This window comes from Labrus bergylta, chromosome 18 (assembly GCF_963930695.1).
Source record: "Labrus bergylta chromosome 18, fLabBer1.1, whole genome shotgun sequence".
In the NCBI taxonomy this organism is placed as follows: Eukaryota; Metazoa; Chordata; class Actinopteri; order Labriformes; family Labridae; genus Labrus; species Labrus bergylta.
Window position 1 is genome coordinate 11494653 of NC_089212.1, and position 12806 is coordinate 11507458.

Below are 12806 nucleotides of genomic sequence, written 5' to 3' on the forward strand. Positions count from 1 at the left end.
AAATAAAATAAATAGAATTTCCATGTGTGGAAAATAACTTCTAGCCTCTGCTCACTGTGGGAGGTAGCCAATAAGGTGTCCTTTGCAGAAAATAAATACCTTCTCACTGTTCAGTTAACTTTCTCTTACTTACAAAACCTTTCACACCACTGTTATAACTTCACATAAGTAGCACAATACAGTGCAAAGACTCAGTAATGCAGTCTTCAAACAATGCATACCTGCCTGTCTGTGCATGTGTACTATCTATGCAAAGTAGCAGATGTGACTGAAAAAGAATGTGTTGCATTTGTATCTACTGTTGTTGCTATAGTTTGACTGTATGAGAGTTAATTGGTTTGGTTTGAATCAAGTAGATTCCCCACCCCCCACAGAAGACACAGCTGAGCAACAGGCTCTGTGTCTGGAAGGAAATTAGGCATGACAAAAGCACAAACCAAACACTGTTTGAGTTTTTGTAAAAGCCAAATCAGTGATAAAAAATGTTTAAGGAATTTCATCGGATGTTTTTGTGTTTCATGTCTGAGTGCACTGAGGTGTGAATACTGGTGGTGTAAAATTGAAGTTAGTGCTTCAAGTTCACAAACTCAAACAAACAGCTGTGCAATGTACTTATAGTTTATCATGATGTACATGTGAAGTTATGTTGTTGCCAATGAATGAATATAGGTGCACAAAAAAATCACAATCCATGTGGATGTCGGCCCCAGTGCAGCACCCCACCCTCCATGTGACCTGACCACCAGGTAAGTTAAGTGGTGGTATCGCAGAACAGGACAGAAAGATTTTTTTCACAGCAAACAAAGCCAGCAGAGGGTCAGCAGGCGAGCAGGAAGCCGGTGTGTTCAAACATCCCTCCAGTGAGCAAACATGAAGAACTTTGAGCTAAGAAGCAGCGTTGTCCTCTCATTCCCAGGAACTTATCCCAAACATAGTTTGCAATAAGATTTTCTGTCAGCTGTGCATTACATCATGGGAGCAAATTCAGACTCCAAGGGGAGAATGTTATTAATTTGGTCAGCCAAGTTTAAAATGGTGGTCTTTTTAAGAAACCCTGTTTGAAACTGTATCCCCATGATGTCAAAAACAAACATAAACTGTGAAGAATCATTAAACTCAAGCAGGTTTCAAGTCTCTGCAAGCCTGTTGTCATTCTTGGTAGGAAATCAATCTCTGGGTTTACCCCAAAGAAGATTGGATATTATGCAATGCCACCAGATATTGCATCTCCCTCTATCCCACTTTCCAAGCCCAACACAGTTTCAACAGATGGCTGTTCAGCATGAGTCTGGTTCTGTTCAACGTTTCTGCCTGTTAAAGGAAGTTTTATCTTTCCACTGTAATTTTACTAAATGTTGCTGAGTGCTTGTGCTCATGATGGACTAATGTTGGGTCTTTGTAGATAATATAATAATGTGTAAGGTATTTTACCTGCTCTTTTGTAAAGTGTCTTGAGATAACATTTGTTATGAATTTGCACCATACATTTAAGATTGATTGATTGATAGATAAAGATTGACCAGAGTAGCTGCTAAGATTCACACATACAGTACTTATAAAGTTCTAACTTAAAAAGATAAAAACATCATTTTAGAATTCATTTACCTTGTGGATGAACATGCTTCCCTGACTTCTGTCCTCCCTTGTGTCCAGCAGGGCGTCCATCCAAGGCCAGATCAAGTGCAGGACCCAGACCCAGACTCTGCCCCTTAAGGCCAAAATCCTTTTTCTTCTTTCCCTTCAGCCAGCCCAGAGCTCGGCCGAGTGAGTTACTGCGCTTCTTCCGGCTCCTGTTGGTGTGTTTTTTCTGCGCAAAGATATCCACCACATCCTGGGGTATCAGCTCCCCAATCCCCATGGAGTCACGGTTTGACATAGCAACTCACGCTGGAGCTACAGGCTGAAAACAGAAGAAGAGAGGAATAAATTAAATTTGAGTCAGCATTGAAGCTCTACAGAAGGAGATAATATTCCAGGGTACAATACCAGAATTATTTCTAACCCTGCTGACAAAAATATAATTTACAAACCCTTCAAATTTGCTTCAGGGAAGCATTACAGTGTAGTTTGATTTATTTGTGGTGCAGAAGTTTTCTTTATTTCAATAAGTTGTTAAAGTTACCTTGTCACCGCATGGATTTTGCAAGGGGGGCTGTAATGAAAAACCAAGCTTGCTGTTCTGTTCAAGAAAATCCCCCAACATCGGATATTTGATGATTCCTCGCTGCCAAGACACCTGAACTCAAAAAGCTGCCAAATTCAGTCTTCTTACAACAATTACTGTATCTGATTACAGATCTGATTTTCTAGAATCACAGCTCATTATTGTCAAGCTCTTCCGCTATTTATGTAGTGAATATCCATGGCTCCTTGAAAGCACCACAAAAAAACTAAGGACCAAGATGATGGACTAACTTTGCCAAACAGTCATTCTAGTAATGAGCGGAAAAAAAGTACCGGTACTGCAAATATAAACAGCATCAGACACATAGCCTATAGTCTCATTCATAACTTGATTTGTGTGTATCAATCTGTTTGTGTTTGTCACCGTGGGCAATGCTCATTCAACCCATACGCTCAGCCTACACAGACCCCCCCCCGCCTCCAAACTTCACTGTGCTGCACAGAAAGAACTGGCACCGCTCCCTTCATTCCTTAACATGGAGTCATAAATCACAAAGCCGCACCCAAAGGCTCACACACTTTTACAGAGGAACAACAGCACACTAGGAAGAGGCAAATAATGAAAAAAATAAACTGTTGCTAATGTGCATTGAGGCATTTTTATTAAGTACAGCCCATCAGTGAAATGTATGGTTTAGCTTCCTCATAATGTTTAATTGTCTGCCTTCATTGTTTTCTTTCATTCTAAACTGAATTAGCTCATCGTCTTCACCAGGCCTCCTTCCTCCTCCCCCTCACCTTCCTATACTCTCCTACGTTGCGGCAAATTTCCCAGCCTTGCTCCTAGGGATTTGTAGTTGATACTGGATTTATTCCAGCTGTGTACTTTATTAGATACTTATCTCCAAATCACAGGCTAAAAGTAGGAGCAGCCTCTTAAGTTGAGGGGCGTCAGAGCTTGTAAGCGCACAAAGAATGGAGGAAGGTGGAAGCAGAGTCAAAACGAGGGAAATGTCAATCCCTGGAGGATTTGTTGCTGAGAAAGTGTTTGGCTCCTGCATTACACCACAAGCATGCATGGAAATCACTGCAGACGGATTTCAGCAAAAGTTATGAGCAATGAAGTAATAATACTTACTAAGAAGCATGTGACTGTAGCACAGGAACCTAATTCATGTCCTCTGAGGATTGCAAATATGACTTTACAAAAAGATGCCTTATCATCAAAGCTGTGTGTAATGCAGGGGATAGTTGTGATGATAACATAGGGGACTCTGGTTTGGATGAATCATATGGAAAGATTTTCAAGCAGATGTGCAATTTTCAAAGTCAGATGTTAAACATACTGCACACTGGTCATGAATTAACCTTTTATCAGTCAAGTCTGGTCAATGTCAAACTCTCAGTAGATAGAGAGACATGAGGATTATATTATTCACCTTATTAGGTTAAATTAATTCATTATAATACAATAGTCTGGAAGTTAGTGCTACTTACAGATTGTATAACACGTGGATGTAGTCTTTGATATCAGATGTGAAACAAATGCTATGCCAGGGCCACAAAGTTGAATTATTATTATAAGAGCCAATACAGGGGGGAATAACATGGTTGCAAAAATAATGAATGTATGAAACCACATTGGATAATGAGCGTACTGTCAGGGTTTGTTTATGTCCTCAACAAACATTTAAACAATTATAATTTAAGCAATTATCACCTAAATTTCTGGTTTTGAGTCACACAGCATAAGTTATTATTAAGTTGAGCACAGATGATGACATTACAGCTCCACAAAAGTGAAGTCTGTGGTATAGGTCATAGAGTCCGCCTCCTCCATGTTAACAGACGGGACATGGGTCAAAATATATAATCAAAATAGACACCACCAGATACATATTTCTAAAACATAGTTTCTGTCTGTTAGTTTCCATTTGTTGCTATAAAAGAGGTATATCGGCATGATTGACAGCTCAGTTGACAAATATGGCTCCTTCACCTCTGTGTGCACCTAATCAGCAGAGTAGAGGAAGAAACAAGGAGAGGAAACGTAATAAACTGGAACTAAAGAGTCATTAAACTTTGCTTGACCATGAGTGTCTGCTTCAATCCAGTCCAAGAATCTGTTCTGCTGTAGACTGTACAGACCTGAGGGATCTTTGCTGTTTTATTGGTAAGTTAAATGTGTGGTTTGGTTAGCGGAAGGGGCGGGACATCAATACCTGGGGCAGAGTCCTCTGCACAAACTCTGGCATCACCATCGCAATATGTCAGCGCCCATCAGGAGAGACATTTTGGATTTATTTTTGTACAACGGGGGAAGATGGTGACGCATTATCCATTTTAATGGCCAAACAGGCAGGTTGCAAACACATTACTGATGGCACTGTGGCTTCATCTACTTATTTTGTACAGTTCATGACCCTACCTTCAAGATCATTTTGACTCTTTGTTTACCGACAGGGGCCTATATTATGTAACCACCCCCTTTTACCAATAGAGATAGGATATACAACAGAAAAATCATAAATTACAGTAAGGTTGAAGAAACAGCTCTCTGCACAAGTTTCAAAATACTGAACATAATAACCGTCATTAGGATCGAATTTATTACAATCTTGTTGTATTATTATGAATTAGCTTTCATATTTGTACCAAATAAACTGGCAAATGAGAGTAGTGTCCAAAGCAGTCAATGGTGAAGAATAAGACCACAGCTGTAAATTAGCTTTATAGCCAACTCTGTACTGCACTGTGTTGTACATGGCCCCTACTGGTAAACATAACAAGTCTACAGCCATGCTAGCTGCTCTGTGATGCCATATTATGGCAAAGCAGTGCTAAATGCTAATGTCAGCTTGCTAACATGCAGACAATAAAAACCCTTACATGCTGATGTTCAGCGGGTAAAACACTTCATTTGAGTTACGGTAAGTATGTTGAATTAATTGAATATGTAAGGATGCTAACATTTGCTAATTTGCACAAAGGGTTAAGCTGTGGCTCCTTGAAATGTGGATCACTTCAAAGTTATTCTGTTAAAAGTACAAGATAAACAAAATGTTGACCTTTGAGGAGTTTGTGGATACACTAGTCTCTACAAACTACACATGTCAATAAAAAGTTGCATGGTTATCCGTCCAATTGTTTGGAGATTTTTCAGTGAACAATGCAGCTTGTGTAGCTAAAAAGTTAAATAAAGAGTTAAATCTCACGACGGGGGTTTGCAGTGCCTTAGGAAAAGCTGAGGATGAATACTTAAATCACTTGAATGTTTTTCCTATCTTTAAACAAATGTGAGCGTTATTAAGGTAGTATATTGTCTTTATGTAGCCTAGCTAAACTCTGTATTCACTTTAGCACATTTATATTGTCACTGTGTGTATGGAGTAGATGTGAGGAGTGAGTTGTAGTGAAAGGCCAAAAACAAAAATGAGCATCCATCTTCTAAGGAAAGAAGTACCAGTCCCCTCCCTGCACTCAGCCCTGTGTTTCTGTGGCTCTCAATTACAGTCATTTGGTCATGACTAAGATCAGTGCATGTGTACTGACTACAGTCGCCAATAACCAGGGGCGTCAGTCAGTAAGAGGGGGGCTGGTTCATTCCTTTATAGTTCACGTGCTGCTGGTAGTTCATAAAGTCCTTGCATTACTTCCTCCAAAGAGACTGAAATTACACTAACGAACTCTGGGACATTGCACAGGACCACCCAGCAGACCGTTGTCTGTGCAGCCCGGTCACAAGCAGTTGACTCATGCCTCCATTGCTGTGGTAACACACAACAACATGCAATTTTCAGTTTTGCAAACAAATGTAATAGGTTGACGCATAAAAGTGAAGTGTCCTTAAAAGCATGAACACTCTAAAAAACGTTTCTTGATGTTCAGTTTAATACAATATGGCTTCAGATGTACTTAAAAATGCCTCATCAAAAACCTTTCTCGAGCAAATTAGTTTCAGACTCTCAATTTCCCTTCAAAGTAAAAGCCTCATTGCAGACATCTTAATGACAGAGTTGCTTTATTGATCACTAAAACTCTCCACTAATAAAAAAAAATACACAAACTACAGCCAAAATACTATTTAAAATCAGATTTGTTTTGAATCTGTAGGGAAAACCTTGCAAGCATTTTCTACACAGCACTGCATCCGTGTGTATCATATTTTCATAAAGACCATGAACAAGTCACGTGCCCTAAGCTGATATACAAACAATAAAGTGACATGTTCTCTCTCCATCTCTCTTATACTCACACTAAACTGGCTGTGTTTATTTCAGCCCAGCCCCAGTCCTTTTGGAGCGGGCATGTGTTCCAACATGTTGTTTACTTATCCTTTAGAAAAGACGCCATGCAGGCACTCACACTGGAGAAAAGTAGGCACCGCTCAAACACAGCAAACCTCAACGCAGTGTGTCAATATCTGCACTGCTGACTGATTATCTGACACTGACAGCGGTGTGCACATGAAGTAAAGTGCGTCTGATCGTAGTTTACACACTGTCATGGAACAGATCGTGAAATCAGAAAATGTGGAAATGACATTTGACAGCTCCTCGACCTGGGGCTTGAGTACATAAATTCCAGAGCAAACGTGGGTCTCCTCTTTACTTTTATGCTGGCGGGTCAACACAGTGGAAGCACAGTTAGCCACTGACACCTGCCTTGCACACAGCAAGACACAGTAGCAGAGATTACCGTCACAAATCCATCCAAAAACTATGAATATAACAAAGAAACCCATCTTAACTGGGCTCTACTGTACCTTTCTTTGAACCAGCTGTGCAAAAGAAAGAGGTCAAGCCAGTTCTTGTTCTAAGTGAAAACTACTGTATGTACAAGTGGCTTAACCAAGAGGCCTGCACACCCTTAACAGATCTTTGCCAAGGAAGAATTAAGCTAATGATTCCTATTTGTCTTTTTCAGAATGCCTTTAACATGAGATATACTCAACAAGAACAATCACTGACTTTGAAATAACTCCTTTTGTTTGTGAACACTCTGACACTTACGGAAATGTTCTGATACAATTTATCTTTCCTCATTCAGAGTCAACCTTGCTAACTTATCACAGCTTGGCTCATTGTATTGATGGGGAACCTAATACTTATATGATTCCAGTGTGATTAAAAAATATTTACAATTTAGTCTTTAACATCAGTTTAATATGTATCGTGTGTAGGTGATAGCTATCATTGTATGGGCTAGCTCAGTATAAGTAAGCCTAACTTTGAAACAAGCTAGGCTAACAAGCAGTAACTGTTGGAGCAACAAAGTGTTGCAGAAACCTGGATTTTTAAACTTGAAACGTCTGTATTTTGTGTTTTTACATTTTAAAATTATACTTTAAATTGGATTAACAAAAATACAGCCCTAAAATATGCGATAGAAAAACAGCCTTGATAATATTTTACTAGCTTTCACCAACATAAAACTCTGTTAGCCTCTCTGTTATTGTTTGCTAATGTCCCATAATAAAATCCCTGAAATCAGTCCTTTCTTTCACTTTAAAACAGGTGGGTGCAGACGGCCATGTTGTATTTTAGGGCTGTGTGTACCATGGTTATTGAGAGAAAGAAATAAGTTGATAATTTTGTGGGCTATCAGATCAGTGCATTGACCAACTTGGTAACCAATACCTTTCATTGGGCAGTATATGGGAGAGTTAAGATATCGGAATCTGAACAACACTCTTTTAGTTGGCAAACTGCACCTGGATGGTAGTTCAAACATTTAACAAAATAGTTGGTAACGCTACATACCATTTTATTCAAATTCAGAGTGAGACATGAGCCCTCCTGGAGTTACGGAACTTACAATACTAGTTAAAATGCTGCACTGTAATCACTTCCTTATCAACTCTGACGAAAATGGACAATGTTGATTTCACAGGCAGTGGTGGGACACAGGAGGAGGAGGAGGAGGGGTCTCCAGGAATTCTAACTTGACTTTGTTGAGTCACACAGGGAAGCTGGCGGAGCAGACTCTGATGTCTCATGGGGATAAAGAGGGAGTGGCAGAGATACAGGCTGCCACCTTTGTTTGAATTAGGACTGGATCTGTCTAACCAGGAGGCCGTTCAGCTGCTTGGTTTCACATGGCGGGTCCTATCAGTCAGTGAACAAGGGTGAAGACATGCTATGTGTGGTTAGTCGTCTAGACGGAAATGATTGATTAACAAGGTCAATATTCTGTTTCTTTTTAAGGATGTAATGCATCAGTTTCGGTCTTTCTGAAGAGATCTCCAGAACAAAACTTAAAGGACACAGTGTAACTACATTGCAAGTGTTAGCAGTGTGAAACTGGTGTTACTGTGCTGCACCTGAAGGCATCAATCAGGGCGTTGGCTGTCTTCTCAGGGCTTTATCAAACAAAGACAGCATTGCTACTCAAGACTTAAGCAACCATGTCTGGGCTACAACTGTGCACATTCATGTGCGAACACTTAATATACAAGACTACATTTGTGGCGGATGATGAAGCCTCCAAGAGACAAACTGGAAAGTCTTGAGGGAGTTTGACACCTGGGACAGCGTCAATGAAATGACATGAATGTCAGTCGAAGATTTCCCATCATAAGGAAGGAAGATTTTTCCACTTATGCAGCAGATAATAACAATAAGATTTCAAGAGATGGGGGGGGTCCATTGTAGCCACAGGATCTCCTACAATTTGATTCTATAGCTGAATGTCAGGATAAATATACAGTGGCACAAGGCTTGGGCTGAAAACAATCCCTTACTGACATTCTGTGGTCCCTATTTTTGCTGCAAGAAGGATTGAGTTTCAGAAAACAACCATGTAGATAAAGACAGTGATAAAAATAAACAAAAATAACACTGTAAGACAATAATGACACAAATAAACCAAAATGCTAAGAAACACAACTTGCCAAGGTTATTGTGTCAGTGTGTGAGTGTGTGTGTAGGGTGCACAGATCTGTGTAATTCAAGTTGGCGTGCTGCAAGGCCGCTGTAGCCATGCAGCAGCTTGCCTGGTAAGAGCAGCAGCTGCATTCCTGGGAGATTCATAATTACTAACTGAGGAACTCTTCACTCCAAATCTGCTTTCACCCCACATCGCCACCTCCTCCTCCCCTGCCTCTCGTCCCCTGCTCTTGTTCTCCCATTCAGCCCCCCCGACCCCGAACTGTACAGTGACCTATAAGACAGAGCTATGAGAGTCATTTTGAGATAACAACGTTTGTTATAACATAACAAACATGTGATGTGAAGATGTTTGTTTACTGTGTGTTCTATTTATAGGGTAGGCACAAATATTTTACATGAGTGAAACATTTTGTTCTATATTTGGAACAGATACACATCTTTTTAATTGTTGAGTGTATAAATTGTAGTTTGAACATGTAGAATAGTGTGTGTAATACAAGCCTGAGACCCTAAAATGTTTTGACTTAACACAACATCTATCAAGATAATTTTCAATGACAATTAAATCCACCTATTCTCTCCCTGAAAGTCTCCTTCACAATAGAATTTTAAAAAGTGAAAAATCCACATGATACCAGTTCATAGTTCAAGGGGTGTTTCTTAAAATTCACTGTTCAAAATGTTTGGGGTGTTTCTATGTTTAGGACACACACTGTAAACAAAGGCAGGGGTTTAAGAATAAAAAGGCAACATTTCAGAATTTTGAAAGTAAAGAAGAACAAAAATAAACAAATATAAGTCTAATGCATCTGTTTTTTGTGTGTGTGTGTGCATGTGTTCCTATGTGTCTTATAGGAATAGATCAGTGACCATAAGAAATTTAGAAAAATTGAAGTATATGTTTGTGTGTGGGAGGTCATTTTATAAATGTGTTTTTAATTTTATATATTACAAACGTATTTCTGAGCTCATTTGTTTTTGTTCAATTAAATGACTGATTGATTCAGCTGTATTATTTTAAGGTGCTGAAGTATTTGTCAACATCACCTTTTGACATAATTGGCTTACTACATAAGACATCAGTTCCTACAAAGTAAACTGCTGATTCCCTGAAGACTCTGTCTTTTCTCTCACAGCACGTTAGATATTTGGGGCCAGCAGAGACAGTCACAGAGCTTTGTAAAATCAGTGTTGTTTGTTCTGCTCCCAGGGGTTACAAGGGGGTCTCAGTGTGGACTGCAGCCTCTGTGGAGGAGCTCTTAAGACCTCTAAACTGACAGGTCAGTCAGGAGAAGAAAAAAAAAGAAGAAAGAGTTGTGCTTGTGCAGCAGCATGCACGGACCAACTCTTAGCGAAGGCAAACACAGCTGGACACTCGAGGGGTTTTAGAAATACATCCTGGCATTTCAGAGTGTCTGTTCTGTGTCAGTCAAAACAGAGGACAGCAGAAAGGGAATTTAAAAAAAAGGCATCAATTGAAACCATGTGAACTTTCAGAGAGTCGGCAGAAAACCTGCTGGGCAAGTTTGTATAATCAAACTCCATCAGAACCCTAACAGGCATTGATCAGCTCTTTGAGAGGTATTGATGAGGACTTAATGATGAGTTACTCAATCCTTCTGATTAACGGCACACTCATCAGGAACTTTACCCTTACACAATAGTCACATGTCTTTGTCAGTTTCAAGACCAGTTGTTTCTCCTTTCCCCCTCTCCTCAACTGAGCTGAACTTTGTCACTTTCTTGCACTGCCCTCTTTCTCATCTCTCTTGCCTCCCTTCTCCACCTCCTCGATCTTCATCTGGATCTCAGGAATCCATCGGGCTCTTCTGTACCTCTCATGCTTACATAACACACCTGTAATCTCCATGGGTACAAGCCCTGGCACGCTGGTGAAGAAGGAGCACCAGTATGGGACACACCCTTTCTAAACTAATGGCTCAGTCTAAGCCTCACCTTGCAGAGTGTACTAGAGGCAAAAACCTGAAGCCGTGGAGCTGAAAAACACAGCAGACGTTGACCCTGAAAAGTTTGGATTTGGAACTGGCTTCCAGTTCAAAGTCCAGTATAGAGGCAGACAGACAAACACAGACAGGGATGGAGGGAAGGAGAATCCCCTCCTCCCCCAGAGGGGTCCTGTTATCTGTGCCCGGTTAATCAGCAAGCAGAAGATCTATAGAAAAGCATTATGGACTAAATGTGACTAAATGACTAAATGTTCAATGCTGTCAAGCAGTCACTTGCTGCTGGGACAGTGACAACACAAAAGACTTCATTGTGATCAGCTCCATAGCTGAGTGACGCGCTACATGTCTTAAATTACCTGTGCTGAGGATCCCTCAAGGCCAACCTAAGCAAATCTCCCACACCTAGTTTTTCATGCATGTCTGTACTCAGCCTGGTTCTGATACCATCCAATAACACCTCACTCTATCTGATGACACAATGCTGTTTTCTTTCATTTGAAGCATAATCTTATATTAGTTGTTTCATAAAACCACAAGTTAAGTTCAAACAACATGATGCAATATCTTTACATTGAACTCTTTGTCCTATATCTCAAAAGTTGACTCAGTTGAATTCTTTTAATGTGTTTTCCACTTTATTTAAAAAATACTAAACTAAATTTTAACTTTCTACATAACAATCCAAAGGATAAAGGTCTTTATGAGAGGGGAATTGACATTAAAAAAAAAGTTAATGAGTGCTAAAACCTTTTCTGTTAAAACTTTTACAACAACGCAGAAAAGTAAATAGCCTACCTTGTACAAATTTCTGATCCGGATGGGTATGTTCAGCCTCTCTCCATTTGAAGCGTTTCCTCGTTGTTTCCTTCCTGCTCCAACTCCAAACTTTCACCGTCCGAAGGAAAACTTCAGGTGAAGCATTTCCGCGAAAAAGTAATCGAGGAAGCTGCGTGAGTCAGTGTTTGTTTTGTACCCGCGGTTGCAGATCCGTTTTCTCGGATGCCAGCTCAGCTGACCTTCCCGCTGTGACTGAAGACGCTCCAGTGGACCACAGAGGGGAGATTAAGAGAAGTTTCGTAGCCGTAGACCCGCAGCAGCTCCCACCTGGAGGAGGAGGCTGCGCGCTCTCAGGTGAAAGCGAGAGACTGCAGTCAGTGTGGTGGCGACATCTAGCGGCGAGACTGTCGAACAACCATCAACCAAAATCAATAAAGGAAATCGACGCATTTTCTAATTCATAAGTTTGCGGTACAAGAAAGTGAAGATTTACAAATCAACCTTCTTACAACATTTATTTTGAAAATATTTTTGATATGCTTTTCGCATCTTATTAACGTTTAACATGATTTCATCTCAATTTTAAAAAAAGTCTTAGGTCCAACTTATTTTTTATTCTTGTTCTGTTTGAGGCACAAATTAAAATGTGACATTAAACTTTTTATAGCCTAAACGTTACTATCTTGAGGTTTTATTTATTTTTCATACCTACTTATAACAAAAAGCGGAAAACCAAAATAGGACAGGTAATGGTGCCAAGGGCTCCATGTAATTAGAAGTCATCAACAACACTTAACCTATTTTTGATTGATTTATTTAATAGATTATTATTTTTGACTATGCATTTCCAAAGAATAAGACATGTTTTTAATATTTTTTTTCTCACCTTTGAAAATGTACACACACATCAGTTTGTGTAAAAAAAAAAGAAAAGCAATGACGAAACAATAGTTCACGAGACACATTTGAGTATTGTGGTAAACTTTGATGGTGAGTAAAATGGTTGACAATGACACAATGTTACCACGGCCACACATGATGCATGTTA

At 39.8% G+C, this 12806-nt stretch overlaps 1 protein-coding gene across 1 annotated transcript in view; it reads right to left on the reverse strand.

Moving 5' to 3' along the window:
• Positions 1-12072, reverse strand: part of si:dkey-157l19.2 (NHS-like protein 3) — a 28045-nt gene extending 15973 nt beyond the window's left edge. Inside the window, exons 1-2 of the mRNA XM_020630033.3 lie at positions 11777-12072; positions 1606-1900 (exon numbers count right to left, since the gene is read on the reverse strand). Coding sequence (XP_020485689.2) covers positions 1606-1876 — 271 coding nt within the window. The 5' untranslated portion in view covers positions 1877-1900; positions 11777-12072. The remainder of the gene's footprint in view (positions 1-1605; positions 1901-11776) is intronic.
• Positions 12073-12806: the final 734 nt, after the last annotated feature.